We start from the raw sequence: 25571 nt of genomic DNA, 5'->3' as shown, positions 1-25571 counted from the left end.
AATACCACATATCACTTATATATGGAATCTAAAAAATGATACAAACGAACTTATTTACAAAAGAGAAACAGATACGCAGGCATAGAAAACAAACTTATGGTTACCAAAGGGGTAAGGGTGGGGGCAGGGAGGGATAAATTAGGGAGTTTGGGATTAACAGATACACACTACGTATATAAAATAGATAAACAACAAGGACCTACTGTATAGCACAGGGAACTATATTCAATATCTTTTTATAACCTATAATGGAAAAGAATTGAAAAAAAAGAATGTGTGTTTGTGTATAATTGAATCACTTTGCTGTACACCTGAAACTAACACAACACCATAAATCAACTATACTTCAATTTTTAAAAAAGACATGAGAGAGCGGGAAAAAATGCCCAGATCAAAAATAAATCTGACATGAAGAAAATAAAGTCTAGTAGAGCTAAAAGTTAATGAAACTGGTAAGATAAGTCAGTAAATGTTTTTGGCTTTGCGGGCCATATGGTCTCTGTGACAATTGGTCCCCTTAGCAGCCAGAGACAATACATAAATGAATGGATGGAGCTGTATTCCAATAGAACTTCAAAAACAGGTGGCCTTGGTTTCCCTACTCATGATTGGAAGCTCAAGTTAAAAGGGCATAGCTACATTAAAGCTTAAATCTTAGATTTGAAATATAAAAGGTGATTATCAAGGAAAAAAGGAGCAAAATAACTCAATCCTTAAAAAAAGAAGGAATATGTGATAATGAAGTCAGTTGCAAATGAAGTTTTTCTAATCATTGTGGTCAAAATTATAAAAGGTAAAGACATACATTTTAAAGTCTGGAGTAGAAGCAGTAGAATGTATGTACTCAAACTGAGGCAACCAAAAAAGATGAATTTTCTTGTGGTTGGGATCTGGCAGAGTTCTTAAGACTTGGGATTCTTTGGCACCTCATGGCAGTGCTCCTACACCACTCAATGTGCACCTTTCCCTCTAGAACGAGAAAACAAGACACATTCTGAGAACATGGCTGCCTGCATTGGGGTCTCCTCCATTGACCTGTAATTACCTGCTGTTAATGACAAGTTCCATGCCTAGTATTCCTCCATTATCATTGTATCAGCAGAGAAAGATGAAGCTGATAGAGATCCCAAGCCAGGAGCCTACAGAAAATGGAAGTTTAGTCTTCCTTCGTGTCCCATGGGGAATAGTCCAGGCTGTTGAGGCAGTTTTGCTCCATGAAGTTATTCAGGAACTCAGGCTCCTTCCATCCTGTGGCTCTGCCATTCGTAAGGCTGCTTCCTCATTTCCTTGGTTGCAGCTATATCATGAGTATGGGAAAGAAAACAGAGCAAACCCAGGGAAGCGACTTCCCATTATACAAGTGAGGCAGAAGTTGCAAACATCACAAGTGATCACATTCCATTTGTGATCAGTTGTGTGGCTTTACCTAGTCACAAGGGTAGACACATATTTCAACAGAAGAATAGATTTGGTGGACAGCTGCAGTCTCTCCCACACCCAGGAGACTGAGGATTAAAGGTTAAACTCAAGCAGAAACCTTGGGTTGAAACCAGTGGTTTCAAGCAGGTAGGATAGAGACTAAGGTATTAAAGATAAGATGTTTATCTTCAGATAGACCTAAGGGGAGTGGCATATCCTTTAGTGTTCCTTCTTGCTGAAACAGGAAAATAATTTTTTAGAGGTATCAGGTAGCTCACTGAATCCCTGGGAGGGCCAAGGAGTTGGCATTGGAAGCTGGGTAGCTAGGAAGTGTGCCTAACCACAAGTGGGACTGTCCTAGAGACAACCCCACAGCCACTGCTGGGCACAGACACTGGGACTCCTAACCCTGACATGTGGCACTGGAGGTGAATGTGTCACCACTGTTGCCTCCAAAATCCTGATCCCTCCACCACTACCCATGCCAGATAAATTCTCAGGGCCTGCCTCTTTGGAACTGAGGTCCTGTACCACCGTGTGCAGTTAACAGAGCCTGGGTCACAGGCCCATGCCTCAGCCACAAGGGAGGCTGGAAGAGCAAGTGAATTAGTTAGGGTTTTAAGTTCTGCTGTATATAACTAAATAATAACAGTGGCTTAAATAGGACAGAAGTTTATTTCTCATGTGAAAGAAGATCTGGAGGTAGATAGTTAAGCACTGAGAATGTTGGCTTCATAGTAGGTTTAATGACTTAGTTTCTTAACTTTATGCTTCATCATCTTCAGCAGGTGTTTTCCATTCTCTATGTCACCTCATAGACACAAAACGGCTGCTAAAGCCCTGTCACATCTGTGTTCCCGACAGCAGGAGGGAGAAAGAGGAATGGGGCTTGCTCTTTCCCTCTTAAAGAAACTTCCTGATAGTAACATATAACACTTCTATTTATATCTCATTGGCTAGAACTTAATCATTTTGGAAATGATGTCTTCCTGGGAAGTAACATGCCCAGCAGAAGTGGAAATTCTGTGACAACAGAAGATGGGGAGATGGGATATCAAGTGTCAACTAGCAATCTTTTACCTTGGGGAGGTGGGACCTATAATGTGAGAAATTCCCCACCTATAAGAATGATGTTTAAAAGATGCAGAGGATAGATGCCTAACAGAAACATAACCTTTTCCACACGTGCATTTCCAAACAATCATCCCTACAGCCACCACAAGACACTCATGCAACCATCCCTGTACAAACAAAAACACGTGCACCCTCTTTCACCCAAAACAGGAACCACCCAAAGTGTCATCAACTACTGCATCCAGTTCCAAGTTTGGCATCTCGGGGTGACATTCAGACTGATATTTTGAAAATGACAGACTAAAGCATAATGTCAGTGACTTCCAGTTCATCCCATATGAAATAGTAAGGGAATGGGAGGTGTAAAACAGGGAAAATTAAGCGAGCTTTATAACTTAAAACAGCCTGCACTCAGATTTGTAGATAAGCTGTTTTGCATTTATCTACAATGCTTATAGGACGTTCTTCTTTGGTGAGAGGATTCCAAAGAGATGCTGCATAATAAGGCTTTTATACTAAACATTGATACCTGCAAACTAAAATTACTCCCTGGATCAGCTCTTGTGTCCATCCCTCTGGTGACCCCACTTCCAGGTTCATGATCGTCCCACTTTATTAGTCTACCACCTGATTGATAACAGAGACCAGCCTGCTCTACATGGTAACTCAAGACTTGGAAGCAAAGAAGAGGGTCCAGTCCTGGTGGATTCCAGAACATGCCCATTGTCCTATTCCTATTTAATCAGATCTGGCTTTTCCTAGACTCTCCTTGGTGGGATAGCCACACCCCCTGAAAAAGCATAGTCCTGCCTAAAAGGCCCAACAGCCATTCTGCATTTCCTACATTCTTCTACTTTTCTCCCCATTTTAAACATAATTTTGGAAGGAAGCAGATATGCTTTCAGTCACAGTTCAAAAAAAAAAATCTGTTAATACAGTTGGAAACATTACACCACAAAAGATAATCTCTCATTTTCCCTCCAACTTCTCACACAGCATGAACATTATCCTGTTTATCCTATTCCCACCCCTCGCCACCACTGTAAATACCCGCTCTAATGACAGTAACCTCAGGTTGGCCCTGGGTCTTCATGTGTCCTCTGCACCGCAGCACCTATTCATTTGAAATTCAAACATACTCACATCTATATAATCTTTTCTTCTGGATTTAAATCTCACGTGTGAAGCACCTATAGTTATTTCTATTGAAAACCCCCCCAAAACACTAAGAGCTCATGCCTGTTGGTCCTCAGCAATGTTTCATTACAATTTGGCCTAAGCAAGGAGCATGCCAGACCACGAAATCTCATCACCCACCCTCCAGACTCAGAGTTCTTTGCTGATCCCCGGGACCTCCCTGAACCTGAACTTCTATGCTGATTCCAAGCACTTCGGCCATCTGCTTCAAGAACAGGGCATTTCGTGTTGTGTTGTCTCCCAACCAGAACAGAGAGAAATTTTTAAAGTTCCTTGAGAGCATGAAGCACTTTTCTGAAGCAAACTCTTCTTTTCTCCTTCCATTCTCATTAGAAGGAAGGGAATCAATGCATCGTTGCGTCTACTTTGTGTCAGGCTCTATACAAGCTCCAAATTAAAAAAAAAATTGGCTTAAGTCACAGTCCCTGTTCTCAGGCAACGTACAGTTTACCGGCAGAGACAGACATTTAAACCAGCAATTAGAGTTCAGTGTGGAAAGTGCTGATGGAGGAGAACACTGAATCCTGTAGGAACAGGGATTTTAAAAGTCAGTGCATTTAAATTAGCTGGGGGGAGGTGGAGGAATGTCCGGCAGGATAAACCAAACCCCAGTGGCTTAATGCATATTTATTTCTTGCTTATGCTTCACGTCCACTGTGGTCAACAGGCCCTGGTTTTCATGGTCTGTCAGAGACCCAAACTGATGGAGGCTTCTGCCTGGCACCTGCTCTCAGTCATGACAGCAGTTGGAAGCAGATATGGCCACTCCCACACTGGCTTTTAAAGCTTCTGCCTAGAAAACGTGTATAATTTCCACTGCATTTAATTGGCCAAAGCAAGTCAGAATGTTACACGTAAGTTCAAGAAGGTAATGAAGCTTCCCTAAAAGGAAAACAACCAGAAATCTTTGGTGACCATCACTAATGCTTCCCACAAGGGTTATCAGCTGTGGCTCCTCTAGGCAGGGGCTTCTCAGCTTACCTTACACAATGAATAGGCATTAGGCAGGCTTAGTTGGCCAGAGCAAAAGCATTCCAGGCAGGGGGCACAGCAAGTCCAAAAGCGTTAAGATAAAAGAGAACATGGTGCTTCTGGATAATTTATATTTACAAATTTATATAGCATCCATCCATTCTAAATGTTTTAAGAACACTGGCTTACTCCTTACAAGGTCCCGGTGAGGGAGGGTTCATTTGTCAGAGAAAGTACAGAGGCACAGGAGGCCAGGGTTTACTGTAGCAGAGCCAGGACCCGACCCCAGGTAGCCTGACTCTAGAGTCTAGGGAATTCAGAAAAGCTAGAACCCAGTGCTCCGGGGCAGGGAAAGAGGCGGGCGCCTGCCAAGAGATGTAGCTGGAAAGGAAGCAGAGGTCAGATTATGAAGAATTTTGTAAACTGGAGGAGATTGTCTTTTTCCCGAGGCCTAAGAAGCCATTAGCCATATTCAAGTAGGGGAGTGACATGAGCAAGCCTGCACATTAGAAAAATCACTGGCTAAATGTCACTTCCTTCCCTCTCCCCTACCATCCACCTGAACTCCTTAAATCTCTTTGTATCCACATGGCTCATTGTGCCACCTAGTCCTGCAGCTGAAGGATAAGGAAAATGCAATTTCTGTACCAAGTCCAGGTGTTTTCATAAGCCCTTAAACTGTCTTTAAAGGCAGATCCATGCCCATACACATCAGAGTCCCTCACTCTACCCATCCCATCAATGAAATAACTCTACAAATTTTTCTTGAATCACATAAGTTATTTCCTTCTGAACTGGAAATGCCTTAATCCAGTTGCTCAACAATGAATACAAATGAATTTCCCTAATACTTTTTGGGGACCTCCTCCACCAACTTCAAGTCAGCGATCACAAGTTTTTTGTTTTAAAAAGTTCTTATTGACGCTACTTGCACAAACCCATCACTAGTCTACTAGTTTCACACTTGTGCGATCTCTGTGCCTCTGGGATGATAGGGCATCCACTTCCCTTCTTTCCTTGAAGGGAACCACTGTGAGAGTGTTCTCTTCTTGTCCGTCTTAGAATTAGAGTTAGGGGCAGTTGGGACCTGGGGGAGCCACATCTCCTGTGGAATGGATCTGTTCCTCAGTGACCTTCCCTGCTTTCTTGGTTTTGGATAACCGTTAAATGGATTTTCCCTAACAAACATAATGACTAGAAAAATTTGGAACATGTGATTTTTCTACAGTCTATCTGGAATTCAGGTGCAATATGGACCTATGCTTTTAAAACCTCTCCTTTACAATTGCCATGGTGCTCTCTTCTGTCATCACTTTTTCCCAGGATTCTTTTCTCAGGGGACTGCAAGGCCAATTTCCCATTTCCTTGCCTCTTCCCTGTGGTGAACAGACTCTAAAATGGCCCTCATAATTCCACCTTCTGGTACTCAACGATCTTGTGAAATCCTCTCCCTCTGAGTGTAGGCAGGACCTATGATTTCTTCTAATAAACTGCAGCAGAAGTAATGGGATGTCATTTCCTTGATTATATTACATAGGACTGTAGTGTCCCTCTTGCCAGGAGACTCTTTCTACCTTACTGGGTTTGGGGAAGCAAGGTCATCTTTGTTGGGTCACAGGATATGATTTGAATTTTAGAAGATATTGACAAATTATCCTCCAAAGTAGCTATACCAATTCACAAGTTCACCAGCAAGAAATCCTTATCAATTTCCCAAGCTTTGCCAACATTCACAGACTTTAAGTTTGTTCATCTGAAAAATGGTCCTCTTACTGGTATAATTTGCAGTTTCTTGGATTATAAACATTTTTAAAACTTTCTTTGGCTATTAATAGTTCTATTTCCATAAATCATCTGTTCATAGATTTTTGTCCTTTTTAAAAAAAAAACTGAGTTGCCTCCACAATGAGGTATCACTTCACACCAGTCATAATGGCCATCATCAAAAAGTCTACAAATAATAAATGTTGGCGAGGATGTGGAGAAGAGGGAACCCTCCTACACTGAAGGTGGGAATGTAAATTGGTGCAGCCTCTATGGAGAACAGTACGAAGGTTCCGCAAAAAACTAAAAATAAAGTTACCATATGATCCAGCAATCCCACTCCTGGGTATATATCCAGAAAAGACAAAAACTCTAATTCAAAAAGATACATGCACCCCAATGTTCATAGCAGCACTATTTACAATAGCTAAGACATGGAAGCAACCTAAATGTCCACTGAAAGGTGAATGGATAAAGAAGACGTGGTATATAGACACAACAGAATATTACTCAGCCATAAAAAAGAATGAAATAATACCATTTGCAGGAACATGTATGGACCTAGAGATTATCATACGAAGTGAAGTAAGTCAGACAAAGACATATATATCACTTATATGTGGAATCTAAAAAATATACAAATGAACATATTTACAAAACAGAAACAGACTCACAGACATAGAAAATAAACTTATGGTTACCAAAGGGGAAAGGCAGTGGCAGGGGATAAATTAGGAGTTTGGGATTAACAGACACTCACTAGTATATATAAAATAAACAGTAAGGACTTACTGTATAGCATAGGGAACTATATTCAATTAAAAAAAAAAACCTGGGCTTCCCTGGTGGCACAATGGTTGAGAGTCCGCCTGCCGATGCAGGGGATACGGGTTCGTGCCCCGGTCCGGGAAGATCCCACATGCCGCGGAGCGGCTAGGCCCGTGAGCCATGGCCGCTGAGCCTGCGCGTCCAGAGCCTGTGCTCCACAATGGGAGAGGCCACAACAGTGAGAGGCCCGTGTACCGCAAAAAAAAAAACCCCAAAAATCCCAAGTTGCCTTAATGAGAGTTCTTTACATGGTCTCTATACTGGTCCTTTATCTCACTTGTCATTTCGTCACAAAAAATTTTTATGTGGAATAATGTTGAATTTGTAAATCTTTCCCTTTATAGCTTTTTAAAATGTCTTAGAGAAATGTTTCCTACCCTATGATTCCAAACATTCATACGTTTTCATTAATACTTTATGTTTAACACTGGGCCTTAAACTCCAGATGACTTAATTTTAGTGAATGGTATGAAGTATGGGTCTATTATTATTATTTTTAATAAATTTATTTATTTCTATTTATTATTTTTGGCTGTGTTGGGTCTTCGTTGCTGCGCGCGACCTTTCTCTAGTTGTGGTGAGTGGGGGCTACTCTTTGTTGTGGTGCGCAGGCTTCTCATTGCGGTGGCTTCTCTTGTTGTGGAGCACAGGCTCTAGAATGCATGGGCTTCAACAGATGCAGCGTGTGAGCTCAGCAGTTGTGGCTCACGGGCTCTAGAGCGCAGGCTCAGTAGTTGTGGCACACAGGCTTAGCTGCTCCGCGGAACGTGGGATCTTCCCGGACCAGGGCTTGGATGCATGTCCCCTGCATTGGCAGGCGGATTCTTAACCACTGCGCCACCAGGGAAGCCCAGGGTCTATTATTTTAATTGCTAAGTAACTGTCCCACTCCTATATGTTGGTTAGTCTACCAGTTTAAAATATCATCTTTATCACATATATAAGGGTCTGTTTCTGAACGCTAGTTCTGTTGAGTTCATAGTACCACACAGTTTTACTTGTCTTCACCAGGTCTTCACAGGGGCTCTAGTCTCATTTAATACACTTGTCATCTACAGCCGTGCAATCTCACCTTTATTTCTAGTACTCTGAAGGGCTGGGCAAGAACCTCTAGCCCTTGAACTCAGGTGTGGGGTGGGGGAATGTCAACGTTGCAGTGATTGAAATAACATGTCCTTACTCTCCTTTGGCCTTTACTCCCAAGAGACATCCAGCTGGACACCAGTAACTGCAGTGCTATTTATTGAAAAGAGCAGAGAAAGTACAGGCCCCCCTAGGGACAGGATGGAACAAAACAAGCAGTGCAAGTATGCCTCCTGCTCAGCATATTCTCTTGTTGCCCCACTGGGCCATCTTGTTGTTGATGGGCATCTTAAGGAAGCGGTCAGACTGCATGTAGGCAGCTATTTTCTCCAAGGCCTGAAGGGAAAGCACACCAAACCTTATAAAGACTCTAGCCCAGCCCAAAGCCCCATTCCAAAACAGCAACACTCACATGCTGCCTGACTCCACCCCCAAGGCCCTCACCCCTGCCATTTCTTGTAGACAGTGCCTTCAAGGTATAGAAGCCAGGGCCTTCCCAAGACTTAAAGGCTTAGAGGTGTCCAACCTTGATCCCTTTAGGCAAAAGCTGGTGTTGGGCAAGAATCTACCACAATGGGGTCCCTTGGGGCCCGGGGAGAGTCTGTTTTTGTAAGAGAAAGGTGCAGGGAGCATCACCTCAAAACGGCGCATGAAAGCCTTCAGATTTGGAAATTCATCCAGGCACGTGGGCTCAAAGATATGGTTCTGATCTAACACATCATAGGTGAGGAAATCCACAAAGGTGAGCTAGAGGAACGATAAGATCATCAGGTCTGGGGAGTTCATTAACACCTGCAGAGATAGAAAGGGATCCCCTCCTTTTCCTTTCTTCCTACCTTTTCCCCTGCAAACCATGAGTATTTCCCCAGGAACAAGGAGAACTGTTTCAGTTGTCCAGGTAGCTGTTCCAAGTACTGAGGCTTCAGTTTTTCCTGGGAGAGAAGTAAAAGGGAGAGTGAGAATAGCTGTCATCATCTGCATGCGAATGGAGCAGAAATAACACTTTGGTTCCTCAATGCTCCTTTTTCTTGATGCCTTCCTGCTGAGGAAACTCACGTGGTCAGCGTTGTAGCAGAGTTTTATCAGTTGCATGCGAAAATCCATTATTTGGTTCTCCATCATGTCCACGCGAATCTTTTCTTCTTCAGTCTCACCACCTGTAGGCCAAACTGTCATTTGGCCTTATCCACCCCCAGGTGAGCAGCCCTCACCTCACCAGCCCTACCCCACTCACACATATTGTGCTTGCGGGCGATATAGCGCAAGATGGCGTTGCTCTGGGTGATCTTGTTCTTACCGTCCATGAGATAGGGCAGCTGGAAGGAAAAGGAAAGGCCAAATGAACAACCCGACTCTCTCTTGCCTACCTGCCTCTCTCTCCTGGGAAAGATAAGACTTGCAGGGAAGTGAACAGTAGAGAGAAGATGCTGTGTCAGGAGAAGGAAGAGAGTAAGTAAAAGTTAGTAACTGAGTCCACACCTGATTCTAGACAGGGGTGCTTAATCTGTGTGTGTGTGTGTGTGTGTGTGTGTGTGTGTGTGTGTGTGTATGCGTATGTGCACGCCATGGACACTTTTTTTTTTTTCTTAATTATTTATTTTTGGCTGCATTGGGTCTTCGTTGCTGCACGCAGGCTTTCCTTAGTTGTGTCTAGCGGGGGCTACTCTTCGTTGCAGTGTGTGGGCTTCTCATTGTGGTGGCTTCTCTGTTGTGGAGCACAGGCTCTAGGCGTGTGGGCTTCGATAGTTGTGGCACATGGGCTCTAGAGCACAGGCTCAGTAGTTGTGGCCCACGGGCTTAGTTGCTCCGTGGCATGTGGGATCTTCCCAGACCAGGGCTCGAACCCATGTCCCCTGAATTGACAGGCGGATTCTTAACCACTGCGCCACCTGGGAAGCCCTGGACCCTTTATTAGAATAAGGTTTTTAAACGCATAAAGCAAATTACGTATATTTACACGATTTATATAATATTAAAAGAACAAAATTGTAAGAGTAATATGTGCCTATGAATGCATTAAATAACAAGAGGTAATAACTATCATACTTTCAAAATATGATAAGTGTAAATAATATTTATTTATAATATCTGCAACACATTAATATAATACAAAAATATCCATTTTCTACTAGTGACAAAGTCACAGGCATGGCTAATAATCAAGGTCACTGACTGCCTATACTCACAACAGAAGGAATTGTTAACTTTTAGTTAGTAGAAATGAAAATGTAATTTTTTCTCCATCTAAGTTCAAGGACCCCTGAATTCTACCTATTCTATCCAGGTTAAGAGCCCATATTCTAGATCCCCCTAGAATAGAGAGGAAAGGAGCAAGGATATACTTGAAGACCTTCCCTTCTGTCCCCTATTCTCCTAAACCCACTTACGTTAGGAAAGTCCAGGTCTAGTTTGAATTTCATATCCAGCCACTGGCTTTTATCATAGTCAGGAGCTGTAAGAGAGAGAATGAAGTGGGATCCAACCTCCTTAATATCCGACCTGAGGAGAGTGGAAAGATCTAAAGACACACCCTAATTCCAATACCTCACATACCTAGACCCCCAAAGCTTAACTATTACTCATAAAGTGTTAAGACAGGGTTGGGCTATGGCAGAGAGAGAATCCCCAGATCACTCCCCACACTGGACACGGCAGAGAGCTCCCAGGTGACTGGGGCAGAAGTCCCACCCGACCTCGTCGTGATGCCACCCTCAGGGCAGAAGAAGACAGGGACATTTGGAGGGCCTGCTCGGCTTAGCGCAGCGTCGCACTGCCACCCAGAGGGGCATTACCTTCCCCGCACGTGTATCTTTTCTCTTCATAGGCTGTCTCCGTGAACTCCAGGAGCATGCGGATGGCATGCGCCAGCTGGGGAGTAAAAAAGCTCCCCGTCAGCATCTGCACAGCTCCCAACGGCACCCCCAAACCACGCCCGCCAATGCCCCGCCCCCTCCCGGCCCACGGTTGCCCAGACGCTGCATCCCGCCGAGCGGGTAGTTAAACGGCTCCTGAGACCTACCACGTTGGGCTTGCTGCCCTCAGCCCCTCTCCCCCAGGCCAGCGTGTCCAGAGGCGGGGCAGGGGTCGGCCTCAGCGGCCCGGGAGCTCGGCTGGGGCCGGCCGCGCTGCGTTAAGCGTCGCGGCGTAGGAAGTTTGGCCCCCGAGTAGAACCCCTTCTCTCGGAGACCACTGACCGTGAGCCCCCGGCCACCTCCGCGTCCGTCTACCAGACCGAGCGGCTTGGCAATTGAGACGGCACTCACCCCGCGAATATCCCAGTAACCCAAAATCATGGTTGACTTCGACGACATTTCGTTATTGCGTGCCTGCCTTCGCGGACTGGGGATAGTTGGCTAACGGGAGGGGCTTTATACCCGACGTAGGTAGGTGGCGCCAACGTGCGCGCCTGACTCCGCCCCCATCGTCGTCTTCCCCTCCCCCCCGAGTGTCCGCGTGGCCACGCGCAGGCGCGACTGCTGCAGTCCCTGGGGTTGGGGGCGGAGCGTCCCCGGGCTAGGCAGGGGAGGAGAGTGACCCGGACCTGGGTTTGGGTCTCTGCATTCTCCACGCGTGAAGCGGAATTGTGTTTGTTTACTAGTGCCAATTAGGGTGGGAGGAGCCCTAACAGCCTAGGCGGTGAGGGCCCTGGTTACCCCCGGAGAGTGCGATTCATGCCATAAATATTTATCTAGCGGGTGTGGGGGGTTTGGGGGGAGGTGGGCAAGAACCAGCAGGCGACTGAGACTGACCACCAGGGAATCTCTGTCTTTGGCGTGTGCATTGAGGATGGATGGAGAGGAGTTCGGAGCTGCTCGTTAGGTGTCTGGCCTGGCCTCTACAGCACAGCTACTTAGAACACAGAGCCCCTGTGTTCTAAGACCCCCTAGCCGGGGTTTGGGAACTCACATTTCCCCCTTAGTTTGGCTGAAGCAAAGATGAGACTTTTTTTTTTTTTTTTTTTTGCGGTACGCGGGCCTCTCACAATTGTGGTCTCTCCCGTTGAGGAGGGCAGGCTCCCGGATGCGCAGGCTCAGCGGCCATAGCTCACGGGCCCAGCCGCTCTGCGGCATGTGGGATCTTCCCGGACCGGGGCACGAACCCGTGTCCCCTGCATCGGCAGGCGAACTCTCAACCACTGTGCCACCAGGGAAGCCCAGATGAGACTTTTTAAAAGGACAGTTCACTAAAAGAAGAAAGGAAAAAAGTACAAACACATTGGGACAGATGCATTTATAATGCCTGATTTCTCCTCCTAAGATAACAGTCCAGTTACAAATTAACTTGGGTATAAGACTAACACTTAAGGAACACCTATGATATGCTAGTCAATAGTCTAGGTATTTCACGTATGTTACTAATTTATTGCAATTTAAGCTTCACAACAACTTTGTGAAGTAGGTTTTATGCCCATTAAGATTATTGAGGCCTGGAGAGGTTGGGTGAGTTGCCTTCCTAGGTTCAAGTTTCCATGGGTGGCCTGGGATTCAAACCTAGGTCTGTCAGCCCAATTTGTGTTAGTTCCTTTGCACTTGGATATCCAGACAGTCTCACCTCATCTCAGTCCTTGCTGGGAAATCTGGGGAGCATACTTTTTTTTATCTGGTTCTGGAGGGTTTCCCTGTTTCTAGGACTCCTTCAGCTCCATGAAGCCCCAGAAGGCAATGTGTCAATATCTCCTCTCCCCGTTCCCCCAAATTAACTTTTCTGGTTAACTTTTGCCCTTGAAAGTCAAACCTTAAGGGTCTCACTTTTGTTCTATTTTGTGAGGGAAGATGTTTGCTTTCTTATTCAGTGTTATCAGCTAAGAGAGACGATTTTCGGAGGCCAGGAACTTGAGGGGATGACATAGGCAGTCGAAAAATACAATATTCTGGCAGTGTTAGGGTCATGGACAAATTCAATTAAGAGAGACTAAGGGAAAATCTTAAGGACCCTTAATCCATAAGTACATCAAGCCTTATCTGTAGACTAAATCAATGAAAGTACAACCTGTTTTGTAGGGAGGGCAGTCTGTGACAGTTCTGAGATTAAAGAAGGCTATGTATACTAAATATCAGAAGCCACAGACAGTACAGGCTCTTCACTTAACGTTTGAGAGAAAAGGAAGCCAGAGAGTGAAATGACTTGCCAGAGTTCACACAGGCAGTCCAGTGTTCCAGTCCAGCGTTCCCTACGCTCTGCCACTAAAGAGACAAGCTGGGGAGGGGGCTCAAATTTAGCTCACCCAACAGGAGGGGACAAAAGTATTAGAAGAGAAAGTTGCCAAGTAGAGCGTGGACCACCTGACATGCTTTTTCAGTGCGTCTCTAGATCATCAGCCAGTATGGCTGATCAAAACCTACCACTGTCAGCCCCGGTACTCCTTGCTCCTGTGAAGTGTTGTGTCCTCAGCTGTGCTGGGTGCCTTGGAATATACTGGAAGAAGTGTACACAGAAGGATAAAGATGTCAAGGATAGCCTTATTTTGGAGTTTGTTTATAAAGTAAGGAGAGCTTGGACCATAATTCTCAAATTCTGGCTCAGCTCCAGTGAATTCCCGCTCACATTCAAACAGTCTGGCCCAGTGATGGATGTAGGGCTGCTGCTGTTTCATACCCAGTGTCCCAGCTCTTCCTGACTCTCTGCCTTTGGCCCCCATCAGGGCCAGAGGAAGCTGCAAGAGAGGCGCATGACAAGCTTGAAGATACTTTTATTGGGGAGGAGGGGGGCTAAACAGAGTCCTGACAAACCTAGGCTTAAGTGCTCCAGGCTCAGGAAAGAGATGCAATAAATAGATGGCAACTGGGGAGAGCCCTCAACACAGCGAGAAGGGGCACCATTCGTCTCAACCTCTGGGCTTGCTCATCTTCTTTGCTGTGTGAGCTGGGGTGTGGGGTTCGCTGCAACCTGGGGGCCTGAAAGAAGAATTCTCGGGGCTCTAAAGAGTTATCATATCCACCATCTTGCTTGTGAGAAAGTCTTGGTCTTGGAGGTGTTTGAGTTGCTGCCTAAGGGTTCATCTGAGGAAAGAAAAGGTTGAGGTGAGGCTGGTGGCAGGTGAGGGACCCCAGAGCTGATGCCAACAATCAGCTAGGAGCTTCAAGGCATGCCTGAGCACATGAAATCAAGCCCCTGGGGGACTGTCCTGTGGCCAGACCTGACACATTGAGTGCCACCCCAGGGTTGGGGCTGCTGGCTTGTCCACCTGACACTCTCACTCAGGGATCATCCCACATTTCCAGCGGGGGTCGGGATCCCAGGGTGGCCTCACCCCCAGCATCCTTCTGACAGCCTCCAGCCGTGCCAGGACCTTTGGGGCCTCCTGGGGACACAGCATCTGTAGCTCCCCAGGTCTCATGTGAAGCAGCTGGCGCCCCGTCATGGACCCGAGAGTCTTCACTGTGCTGGGAACAGAAACAGCAGAAACTGTCAGTGGTGGGGCGGAAGGACTGGGCCTGGGTGTCTGTGTGGAGAAGGGGCTGTTTAGGCTTGGAGACTGGGGTGACAGAAGAATTCACAGAAAGGGTATCTGGAGGCCAGGGAGTAAGATAAACATATTGGCTGAAGCTAATTTCATAGCTCCTGAGGTTGAAGGGAGAAGCGCCCTGGAAGAGACTCTTGTGATGGGGAGGGGTGCCTGATTATTATCTGAGCCCTTTACAGAGGTAAAGCCGTGGGACTTGGCACTCACACAGTGGAGAAGTTCTCTGCCTGCAACCAGGCTGTGACCTCCTCAGGCCTTGAGCTAAGTCGAAGCCCTGGAGCCTAGAATCAGGGGAAGTGGGGGTCAGAGGCCATCTCATCTCAGAGCCACCTACAGCCACCATCATCTGGGTCCCTTCTCTGGGCTTCCGTCAGATCACTTGTCTCACTCCATGGTTCGCTTGTCTGATAGGCACAAGGCTTGTTCTCTGCTCTGGTCCCACGAATAAACTCAGGATACAGTAAGCGTGTGATAATACTGATTAAGTTGAACCGGGACCATCTCCTCCACTTGTCACTGGATCCTCCCTGCCCCCACCTCTGACTTAGGCTTTATAGCTTCTGAATAGTCTAGGCTGTGTAGTACCGGAGGGAACGACTTGCTCTGGCTTCCAGGGAACCCCGACTGCAGGGGCTCCAGGATGTTGCTGGGGATGTAGCCGCTCCGTCCCATTTCATTCTTCACCAGCCACCACCGTTTACTCTGGTCCAGAACCTGCCAAGAGTCACTCCAGCGGTGACCCAAGCCTCTGTCCGACCAGCCTTGGCCCTCCCCCACCAGGCTTTCTCCCTTCTGGCCCTTCCCCACCTTCCCTCTCCCTCTCTAGGCCACGCACGCCATGCTCCCAGTAGCTTCCACCAACCACCACCTCCTTTTATCAGCTCAAGCCCATGCCTCACCTCCAGTACCTCTCCCTGGACCACAGTCAGTTCCCGTGGGTTCCTAGCTTCAAACTCATATAGGACTTGCATTTTCACGGCTGGCTTGACAGGTCTGGGTCTGGAGGGCCCAGGGTGGCGTCCGTGGTTGTGTGTCTCCTCTTGAGCAAAGTGCGAGTTGCTCCCTAACCTAGGGCTCCCCCCACTACCCCCGGAGACAGTCAGGATGGCCGGAGAGTGGGGCCTCAGAGACTGGGCCCCTGTCTCAGCCCCAGATACCTCCCCGTTGGAGTCTAACGGTGACTTTTGGGCTTCCACAGATTTTGAGGGCAGGTCCTTCTTAGGTGGGCTTGGGGTGTGGGCTTCTATAAGCAGAAGGGGTCTGAAATGTTGATTTCTCAGGACTCTTCCAGCAGTGGAATTTTCCGTATCTGAGCTCTCCTTTGAGCACTTAATACTCAAGCTCTGGGAAATCAGAGGTATGTGTGGAGAGTATTGAAAGAAGAAGGGATCGGAGCCTAGGAAGGTGAAAAACTGCCTCTTCACCCAAGGTAGGGGAGAGATGTGCCTGTACATGTATGTGCCTGGCTAGAAGAGAGCCCGGACGTCAGTGACATGTAGGATCCACAGATCCACAGATCAGCCCTGTCCCTCCCTCCCTGGAACCCTACGGTCCTGACTAAACCCAGGGCGTACCAGAGGGAAGTAGAGTCTTGGTATCTTGAAGGTTCCTGTAGGGGTAGAACAGAGTACGAGCAGGATGTCAGCCAGCGTGGTGGTAGGGAGGTGGGGTGTGAGACCACAGACCCCCTTGCACACAGCTGCCTCATATCCCCTCACCTGTCTGCCCACCACACAGAACCCACCTACCACTTAGGTGTCACGTGGCCATGGTTTGGACTGAGAGAGTGGACTGAGAAAGCCCAGCCAGAGACTAGGGCTTTGAATAGGACTCTGTGCTAAGCTCCCCTTACCTCGTAGGAAGGTTCTGGAAGCTGCCAACCGTCATAGAATGTGGGTTGGTAGGGCAGGGGCTCACTGCCTGTCCATTTGGACCTGGGGAAAGAACAAGGCTGAGTCCACTCTGTGCCAGGCTGTGGGATGTGGAGAGGGCGGAGATGACAGGGCCTAGCCTGGGGAATCTTCTAGGTAGTGGAGGACGTGGCCCACGTGCACTGATCAAAGGCCCCGGGACACCCACATAGGAGCGAACAGCTAAGCATGTGCAAATCCCACAGTGCAGGTATGCATGGGCCAGCCTCACCTCTGCCCGTGAAAGTGCAGACATATCAACACCAGAAGAGATGAGTACTTTATCTCACTGATGGGGGGTTTGACTAAAAGTGGTGGAACCGCAGAGCGTTAGGGCTGGAAGACCCCCGCGGGGTCTAACTGGTTAGAGTTCCCAGCAGCAGATCTCTTTCTAGCGGGTTAGTACGTGGAACTCCGCCTTGTGATCCCAGCACAGCACTCTGGCTGGCTCTAGGGTGGGAGCTGGTACTTGCCACTCAGCCTCCCCCTCACCCATTGCCTAGCACGCAGGAGGAGCAGCACACTGTTGGTGGTCTCCAGTCACGCTCTGCTTGCCAGCCTGGGGAATGCCAAGTCCCCTCTTCGAGGAAGTCCCCTCCCTACCTCTCGGAGGCAGAGGTGAATGCTTCCTCTTTGCACTGCTGCTGAACTCCAGACACCCTGGATTATTGCTCCTCTCACGCTGAATTGCACATGATTCTCACATGTCTGTGTTTCTTACTTACGTTGAACTCCTTGAGAGCTGTATCCATAGTACAGTGCATGGGACACAGGAGGCAGCTAATTTATTCAACGGGGACAAGTAAATGATTCCCCCTTCTGAATCGTTTTTATCGGCTCCTTTTCTTTGCCCTAAAAACATGCTCAGGTCTTCCCTTGACTCTGTTACTGTGCCCTTTAAGCTGTCATTCTACTCCCTTATCTTTGTCCAGTTTTTTGAGGACGTGTCCACATGCCCTGCCTGCATTTTCTTACCTCTGGTTCTTTCGTTATGCCTTGCAACCTGACTTTTACCTTTGCCATTGCTCTGTTGAAACTAGTTCTTCTAAAGTCCTGATAATCTGACTGCCAGATCCAGTGGCCTTGTATGGTCTATATCCTTCTGGATTACCACAGAATTTAGTGTTATTTATAGTTTTGGGTCAATTTGCCTAAAATCAAATAACCTGAATAAAATTTACCTGAAATTTAACTATTTTGAGAGTTTTTACAACTCTTTAGTTATTCTATTTTCTGTGTTTCTGTCTTTCGTCTCATTCATTCGTTCATTTTTGGTTACTTTAAGAAATGAGAAAACATCTTAGGCCACATCTGACTTAATTTTATATTTAAAATAATAAACAGAGTCAGAAAATAGAATAGAGGTTACCAGGGGGCTGGGAAAAGAGAGGAGTGGGTACAGAGTTTTGGTTGATTGTGTAACGGGTACAGAGTTTCTGTTTGGGATGCTGAAAAATTTCTGGAAATGGATAGTGGAGATGGTTGTACAACATTGTTAATGTACTTAATGGCATTGAATTATACACTTAAAAATAGTTTAACTAACTTTTATCCTATGTATATTCTACCACAATAAAAGAAATTGATTACATTAAGTTATAATTTATGTCTTTAGATGAATTGGACACAAAAATCCTTTAATGGGGCTGAATTGGAAAAAAAAACCCTGCTCATTAGGCAAAAAGAATCCTAGAACCACTGGTTTTTTTCCCAGTTGATTTCTCTTTCTCAAACCCTCTTCTTGGACTACCCTGTTGGCACAGTGGTTAAGAATCCGCCTGCCAATGCAGGGGACATGGGTTTGATCCCTGGTCCGGAAAGATTCCACATGCCGCGGAGCAACTAAGCCTGTGCGCCACAACTACTGAGCCTGCGCTCTAGAGCCCGCGAGCCACAACTACTGAGCCCGCGTGCCACAACTACTGAAGCCCGCGCACCTAGAGCCCGTGCTCTGCAACAAGAGAAGCCACCGCAATGAGAAGCCTGTGCACCGCAACGAAGAGTATCCCCTGCTCGCCGCAACTAGAGAAAGCCTGCATGAAGCAACGAAGACCCAACACAGCCAAAAATAAATAAATAAATTTATATAAAAAACCCCAACCCTCGTCTCTCTTGGTTTTCATGCTTCTGCTTTTTTGTTTCTCCTTTTAACTCTCTGGAATTTCTCTTTGCCTCCTTAACCATGTTTCCTTTCACCACCTTGAAGTCTCCCCAGGCCCTTCTCTCATGGGGAGAGCAGACCATGCTTGTTAAAGTGAGCTCTGGGGCTCCCACCACAGTGCTTACCTCCAGGTGGCCCCAAATATCACTTCTGTACTGACTGTTCTCAAACTTGTAGCCAGGTCGGACCTCTCCCCCAAAGCCCAGGCTACCCTGTCTCTGCACAGGTTCCATTGACACCTCAGCTCAGCATATCCAAGCTGGTTTCATCCTCCCCTCCCCACAGCTGTCATCAATTTGGCCTTGCCGCCCAACTGCCCATCTCACGGTTCCACCCGCGTGGAATATCTCTTTCTCTCTTAGCTCCTTGGCTGCTGGGTTATTGATGTTACATTTGCAGCATCTCTTACATCAGTAATTGTTAAAATCTGGGCAGGAATTGAGACAGAGTTTTCACTTTGTCCTTGACAAAAATGAGAAAAATTTTAGTAGAAGGTTGCCAACTCTCCTTCCTTGGGAAGAATTGTTCTTTTTTCTGAAATAATGCTTTCCTTCAGTGGTGGGCGATGGTAAGTGGTGGTTCCGTTTTGTTTTCATTGTTTGTACTTAGCCTAATTAAAAGTTGGACACTCCAGGTAGAGTCCTTCAATTTGTTTTGAGATATTTCATAGAATAGAGGTTACCAGGGCCTGGGGAGTGGGAAGAATGGGTACAGAGTTTTGTTTAATTGTTTAATGGGTACAGAATTTCTGTTTGTTTTAAGACACAATGTAGAGCCTGCCACCTCCTGCCCTGTGTGTCCTGCCCTATGCCCCCACGTCCCTTGCCTCTGATTCAGTTAGGCTTTGTCGTCACTTACTGGCTGGTGGTCCAGGCTATGCCCAGCCCCTTCCAGAGGTTACTCTCAGGTGGGCTTAGACAGGACTGCAGCAGATCAACGGCCTTGGTGGTGAGGAGGGGTGAGATCACTTGGACTGCTAGGCCAGGCTCAGGGCACTGCTCCAGGATCTGGGGAGGGACAGAAGGTTTCAGGAAGCCTGGGCTCTTGCAGGGCCAGACAGGAGTGGGGAAGGGCCTGGGGTCCCTGGCTTCCCACTTTTGCAATACCGTGTTGCCCCAGGCCTGCTCCTTCCTGCCCCCACTGGTGTCCTTGGAGTTAAGGACAGTGCATAGTGGGGATGCCGTCTTGGGGTCAAGGAGAAGAATGTGCTGAGGTGAGCAAAGGGCAGATCCACAGACTCCCTCTGCCCCCTACCTCCCACCCAGGCCTCTGTCCCATCTTAACTTCAGCATGTCCCTCTGCACCACCCTGTCCTCCCCCGACTCACGGAGTTCAGAGTTTGGAAGAGGAGGTGTATGAACACAGGGGCGCCTGTATCCTGCAGCATCGTGGCCAGGTTTCCCTGAGGATACAGGGCGAAGCCTGTTACCACCCTTCCTCCCACCCTACTTTCACCAGGACCCCAGGGCCCCATTGTTCTGGGCCTTGATGGGGAGCCTGGCATTTCTCCAAAAGTCCCAAGAGTGGGAAGAAGCTGGAGAAGCTTGGGATGTCCATAAGACAAGAGAGGAGGGGACTGCTGAGGTGGGGTGGGGGGAAGGGCTGGGGAACTTGTGGGGAGCCACATACCAGGAGGTTGAAGCTGTACTTGATCTTCTGGAAGCAGTCGATGTAATGTGCCTCTGTTATCCCTGTAGAAAGAAGTGGGAAGGTGGTGGGTCACAGATTATCCCAAGACTCTCCCCCCACTCCTCTCCCCTGGCCCTCAACACTCACCCCCCTGATGCTTTATCTGTTTCTTCCTCTGTCTCTTCTTCTTATGACTGGTGTTTGACTGGTCCTCCTTCAGCTTTTCCATGAATAGCTCGATGTCTCTTAGGACGTGGCTCAGCACCTCCTGGACCCCAAACAACCCATGGTCTGAGTGGGCAGTTAGGCCCACCCTGGAACTCCCAACCCTGACCCCCCGCCCCCTCCTACCACAAGCCTGAGCCTCAGGCCCAGCCCAGGGTCTGACCAAGGCTCCGTGTCCCTCCTCAGCCCAGGCCCTGCCTTGGTCATCCTGGCACCTGGCTCCTTGGGGTGATGGAGACGACTGGTGTCCTCTCTTGGGCCAGGACCAAAAATCCTCAAGGAGCCCAAGACAGTCTGCAGTTACCTGATCCTGTCCTGGGTCCCCGGGGGATGGGGACCTCCTCGAAGGAGGCAAAGTGAAGGCACTTGAGTTTTGGATGATGGAGTGGTGTGGCAGGGGCCTTGGGGATCGTGGTGTGTCTGCAATGGAAGGGAACCATGGCCCAGAATTTCTTTGACCTTTGATGGGAATCCTCTCCTCCCACTGGCCCCCACGCCCAAGCTTACTGTGCTCTGGGGTCATCCAGTGGTGCTGCTCTGGAGGGGGTCTACACTCCAGAGGAGGTACCTGCTCCTTAGGGATCGGCCTTTCCAGAAGAGGCCCCCTGCATCTGTCCTGACCTGAGAGAAGGGCTCCGAATCGGGGCCTGTGAGCACATGGTGGGGACACAGCTTTGACAGGGTTCTTGGGACAGAGGCACTGCCCACCCTTCTGCCCTAGGACCCAAGGGTACCACTCCCTCTCTCCAGGAGCCCGACCAGCCCTGCTCCCTGGTCTCCATCTGAAGCCTTCCCTGACTCTCCCCTGCCTCATCTGCCTGCTCTCTGGGGCCAGTCCCTCCCACGTCAGCCTCTGAGGCCAGCCTCCAGTGTTCACTGGGCCCCGCCCCAGCCCCTTCCCCATGCCCATCTGTGCCCTATTTCAGCCTGGCCCCTCCCCAGGTCTATGCCTATGTTATTGGGCCACAGGCTCCCGGGCTCCCCCAGATGTGGGGCAGACCTGAGCTCTGAGGTCCTGCAGGTGGGCTGGGGCAGAGGCTGCCTACCTTTGCTCTAGCTCCTCCTCCAGAGCCTTCTGCAGGCTGATCTTCAGTTGCTCTGCCTGCAGGAAGCAGCAGTCAGACAGGCTGGGGATGGGGGGTCGGGGAGGAGTGGGGGGGTGATGGCTGTTTGATTCCACACCTACTCACCCCCACTTCCTGGCACTGGAAAAGCAGAGTGCTAGTGGCTGGCAGGCCTGAATCCTGCACAGTGATGGACAGGACAGAGTTGTAGGAGCAGGTGTTGAGTGCCACGTCCATGTCCTTGATGCCGTCCAGGCGGTAAGATTCCAGTTCCTCCTGGGCCAGGCAGAGAGGTCAGCTGTGAGGTCACTGAGAGCCAGGCTGACTCCTGGGAGCTCCTGACCTGGGTTGCTCCACCCTTCTAGTGGTCTGGGATGGGGCGTCGTCTCCCCTGATCCCTGTGTCTCTGTCCCCCGTTTCTTCCTAGTCCTGGGTATGTATTGTGTATGGGGAGGGGTGGTTGCCATGTGGGACATGCATCGATGGTGTTCATGCCTGGTGCTTGCTTTCCCACGGCCTGGGTCAGCTATGATCCCTTGCGGGGAATGGTGGGAGGCTGACCTTTGTCTCGATGTCCAGCAGCTGGAGCCGGCCATCCCTGACCTGCAGGAGCAAGTCCTGGCTCCACACCTGGCCCTGAGCATCCATTCCCTGCAGCTTTTGCAGGGCATCCTTGGGCTCCTGGACTCTCTGCGTCCCCAGCTTACATGTCAGCAGGTGCTGAGGGGAGAGGAGAAGATGCAGGACTGGGAGAAGGTTTGGAGAAGGGGATCACAGGTGGGAATGCGCAGGGCTGGGGGGTGGGGGAAAGGCAGCAGAGGGGGAAGACATGTCCCTGGCCTCCTTGCTGGGGAGTGCCATGCCATCCTTATAAAGCAAGCTTCAGGGGCCTGTGTGCTGGCCAGAGGCAGTCAGGCTAGGATGGGGCTCCCAAGTCAGGGTCTGAGGGGCTGTGGGAGGGGGTTTAGGACTCTGGAGGAAGAACAGTCATGGCCTTTAACAGTCCAGGCCAGCTGAGGGGGCTAGATCGTGGTAGATGTGGGCTTCAGCTACCCAACAAATAAGTCTGAACTCCTCTGGGTGGGATATATATAGGATGCTCAAATTCTGTCCCCGGCTTCCTTTGCCCTCTTTGGAATCACCATCCCAGCCTGGTCCATCTCCTCCCTGACCTAGCGTTCCTGTCTCCGTGCCTTTTCTCATGCTGTTCCCCCTGCCCAGAAGGCGCGTTCCACCTCTGCTAGCCCATCACCTCCCAGTCTCTCAGGAAGAAGTCAAGCCCCCCTTCTCCCTGATTCTTGCCCAGAGAGGTCCATACTGACCTCTCTCTCCACTCAGGCCCTTGCCCCCAGCTAGTCTGATCATTCCAGCAGTGTTTTTATCCTTGAGGAGACCCCTCCCTTCTCCTATCCAAACGTTGCCTTCACCAGTCACAGTCTTGCCCCTCACCCTCCCCTCCAGGCCCTGGTTGGGGGGAGGTTGTCTGCCTCCTGCCCCTTGATCCCACAACACCGCCCTCTGCATAGCTCCCAGCTCCTCTCCCAGTTCACACGGCTGGCATATTCAGGAGCTCTGACAACATGACCAAGTGCCCTGGCATCCTGGACATGCCTCTTCTTGCTCTTGCCTGCTAAACCTAACCAAAGCCAGTTCCTAACCCCCATCCCTCCATGAAGCCCAGTGCTCCTGGGCCCAGCCCAGATGGCTGGGGGGCCCTGACCTCTGCCGCCCTCTGGAGCCCCCAGACGGTTGCTCCAGCATCCCTCGCTGCTTCTTCTGCTTCTTCTCCGGGAGGGCCCTAGATCTGCTGCTGCCCAGGGGCGGTTTCTACCCCAGACCTTCAACCTGACCTGGTGTCTTCTCTTCTCTGCCACACCCTTCCAGTCTGAGCTTTCTCTGTGGTGTCAGCAACTCTCCAGGCAACTAGATGTGGCAGAGCCAGTGCAGGGCCAGAGCTTCCATTGTAGGCTCTAAGCTGCGCAGGCCTGCCCCGGGGAGCTTAAGCCCAGAAAGCTCCGCTCTCAGACAGTGGTCCTTTCAAGTCCTCAAACAGGGACCGCTAACCTCACACAGTCCTTCCTCCAGCTGGGGCAGGGGGCGGACTGGGAGACAGGCGGGGATGGGGTGGTGGCAGGTGCCTCCTGACCCATCCCTCTGCTGCTTGTTCCTGCCCGGGGATAGGACGTCCACCACCTCAACCTCTAGCCTGGCCTTCCCTGCCCATCTTCCTTCCCCACATTCAGCAGATGCTCAGTTAGGCTTGCTGGACCCAAGCCCACCTGCTCTGACTGGGTCAGGCCATTGGCTTCTGTGGCAGAGACTTATCTCAGATGTCTGTTTTTTTGTCAGGGCGGTGGACACACGGGAAAACTTGGGTTGAATCAGGAAACTGTCTGGGGCCCCCGGGTTACTCACCTCCACCCTGAACTGCAGGTGGGTGGGCTCTGAGGTGAGATTCTGCAAGTACTCCTTCCGGTGCACTGCCGTGGCCCAAAGCAAGGGAGTGGGGGCAGAAGAAGGAGGTGAGACATATACAGCAATAGGGGTTGGTCAGCTTGGCGAGGGAGGGAATGGAGGGCAGGGGGTTCAGGGAGCTCAGTGGGAGGGAACGGGAGAGGGCACTGGAGGGACAGCTTACAGTAAATGGCTCTGCTGCTGGGCCGGGACATGTTGACACTGCTGAGATGACTCCCTAGACGCCAAAATGAATGGAAGAGACAGCAGTCAGGGCTGGGGAGAGGGATACTGGGGCAGAGCTGGGCAGGACAGCTGTTGCAGCCCATCCCTGACCCGGGTCTGAGGCTTGGACCACAGGTCTTTCTGGATCCTTCTCCAGACGTACCCTCTGCTGAGGAGCCCTCCGTCTTGGCTGGGCCTTGGAGGCCCCCAGGCAGGCTCCCAGCTTCCCATTATTTGGCCAGTAAAGCTCATTCCAATGGGCTCAGGAAAGCTGGGTGGACAGGAACTTGGGACCAGATCCCATCCTGGGCCTGAGTGTAAAATATGCCAGATGGGTGTGCCTAGCTTCTGGAGGGAAGGAATTAGGGTCAGCAGCCTTCCCTGCCGAAGCAAGCCTCTTGTCCAAGCCTGTTTCAATTCCTCAAATTAGGAGGAGGCCAATGTTGGCTCTTATGCTGGGGACCCGCTCAGGAGGGGTGTGTGTGTGTGTGTGTACGCACATGCATTTGTATGCACGTTGATGATGCGGCTCTGTAGGATGTGTCAGTGATCTGCACTTTCCTGAATGTCTTACTAAATCTTCTGTCTCTTTGCCTTTCCATTCTCTGAACCCTCTTCTCAGAGTCCCTCCCCACACAACCCTTTAAATTCCAGCTCAAGGGAATAGACATGTTTCCAAAGAAGATATACAGTTGGCCAATAGGCACATGAAAAGATGTTTAACATCACTAATTATTGGAGAAAAGAAAGTCAAAATCACAATGAAGTATCACCTCACAGCTGTCAGAATGGCTATTAACAAAAAGGCAAGAGAGAAAAAATAGTTGGTAAAGAAGTGAAGAAAAGGGAACCCTTGTGCACTGTTGGTAGGAATGTAAAATAGTGCAGCCACTGTGTAAAACGATATGGAGACTCCTCAGAAAATGAAGAATAGAACTACCATATGATCCAGCAATCCCAGTTCTGGGTATTTATCCAAGGAATATGAAATACACACCCCTGTGTTCATCATGGAATTTATAATAGCCAAGATACGGAAACAACCTGAGTGACCATCAACAGATGCAGGATAAAGGAGATGTTGTATATACAATGGAATTAAC

The 25571-nt window shown here is 49.0% G+C and overlaps 2 protein-coding genes across 6 annotated transcripts; both read right to left on the bottom strand.

Annotated features, from left to right (window-relative positions):
* Positions 1 to 8479: 8479 nt before the first annotated feature.
* Positions 8480 to 11740, bottom strand: LOC101278682 (glutathione S-transferase Mu 3). Its single transcript, XM_004263148.4, has 8 exons — positions 11601 to 11740; positions 11130 to 11205; positions 10725 to 10789; positions 9572 to 9653; positions 9394 to 9494; positions 9174 to 9269; positions 8974 to 9084; positions 8480 to 8673 (listed from the first exon to the last, which is right to left on the bottom strand). Exons 1-8 carry the CDS (start codon positions 11646 to 11648, stop codon positions 8575 to 8577), a joined length of 678 nt encoding a protein of 225 aa, XP_004263196.1. The 5' UTR covers positions 11649 to 11740; the 3' UTR covers positions 8480 to 8574.
* Positions 11741 to 14008: 2268 nt separating this feature from the next.
* On the bottom strand, positions 14009 to 24508 carry EPS8L3 (EPS8 like 3). Of its 5 annotated transcripts, none has more exons than XM_012533458.3 (18): positions 24428 to 24508; positions 24205 to 24269; positions 22351 to 22509; positions 21916 to 22065; positions 21772 to 21827; positions 21233 to 21372; positions 21030 to 21145; positions 20648 to 20768; positions 20501 to 20562; positions 20199 to 20273; positions 19730 to 19878; positions 16653 to 16734; positions 16375 to 16409; positions 15700 to 15883; positions 15386 to 15514; positions 15008 to 15081; positions 14588 to 14720; positions 14009 to 14336 (listed from the first exon to the last, which is right to left on the bottom strand). In XM_012533458.3, the coding sequence occupies exons 1-18, from the start codon at positions 24456 to 24458 to the stop codon at positions 14325 to 14327; spliced, it is 1773 nt and encodes a 590-aa protein (XP_012388912.2). In that variant the 5' UTR covers positions 24459 to 24508; the 3' UTR covers positions 14009 to 14324. The 5 variants fall into 5 exon arrangements, with proteins under 5 accessions (XP_012388912.2, XP_033290643.2, XP_033290662.2 ...); XM_033434752.2 differs by having other exon boundaries at positions 14588 to 14715; XM_033434771.2 differs by lacking the exon at positions 15008 to 15081.
* Positions 24509 to 25571: the final 1063 nt, after the last annotated feature.

Source organism: Orcinus orca, chromosome 1 (assembly GCF_937001465.1).
Source record: "Orcinus orca chromosome 1, mOrcOrc1.1, whole genome shotgun sequence".
Taxonomy (NCBI): Eukaryota; Metazoa; Chordata; class Mammalia; order Artiodactyla; family Delphinidae; genus Orcinus; species Orcinus orca.
Note: the sequence above shows the minus strand (reverse complement) of the source record. Positions and strands in the feature narration are given on the sequence as shown.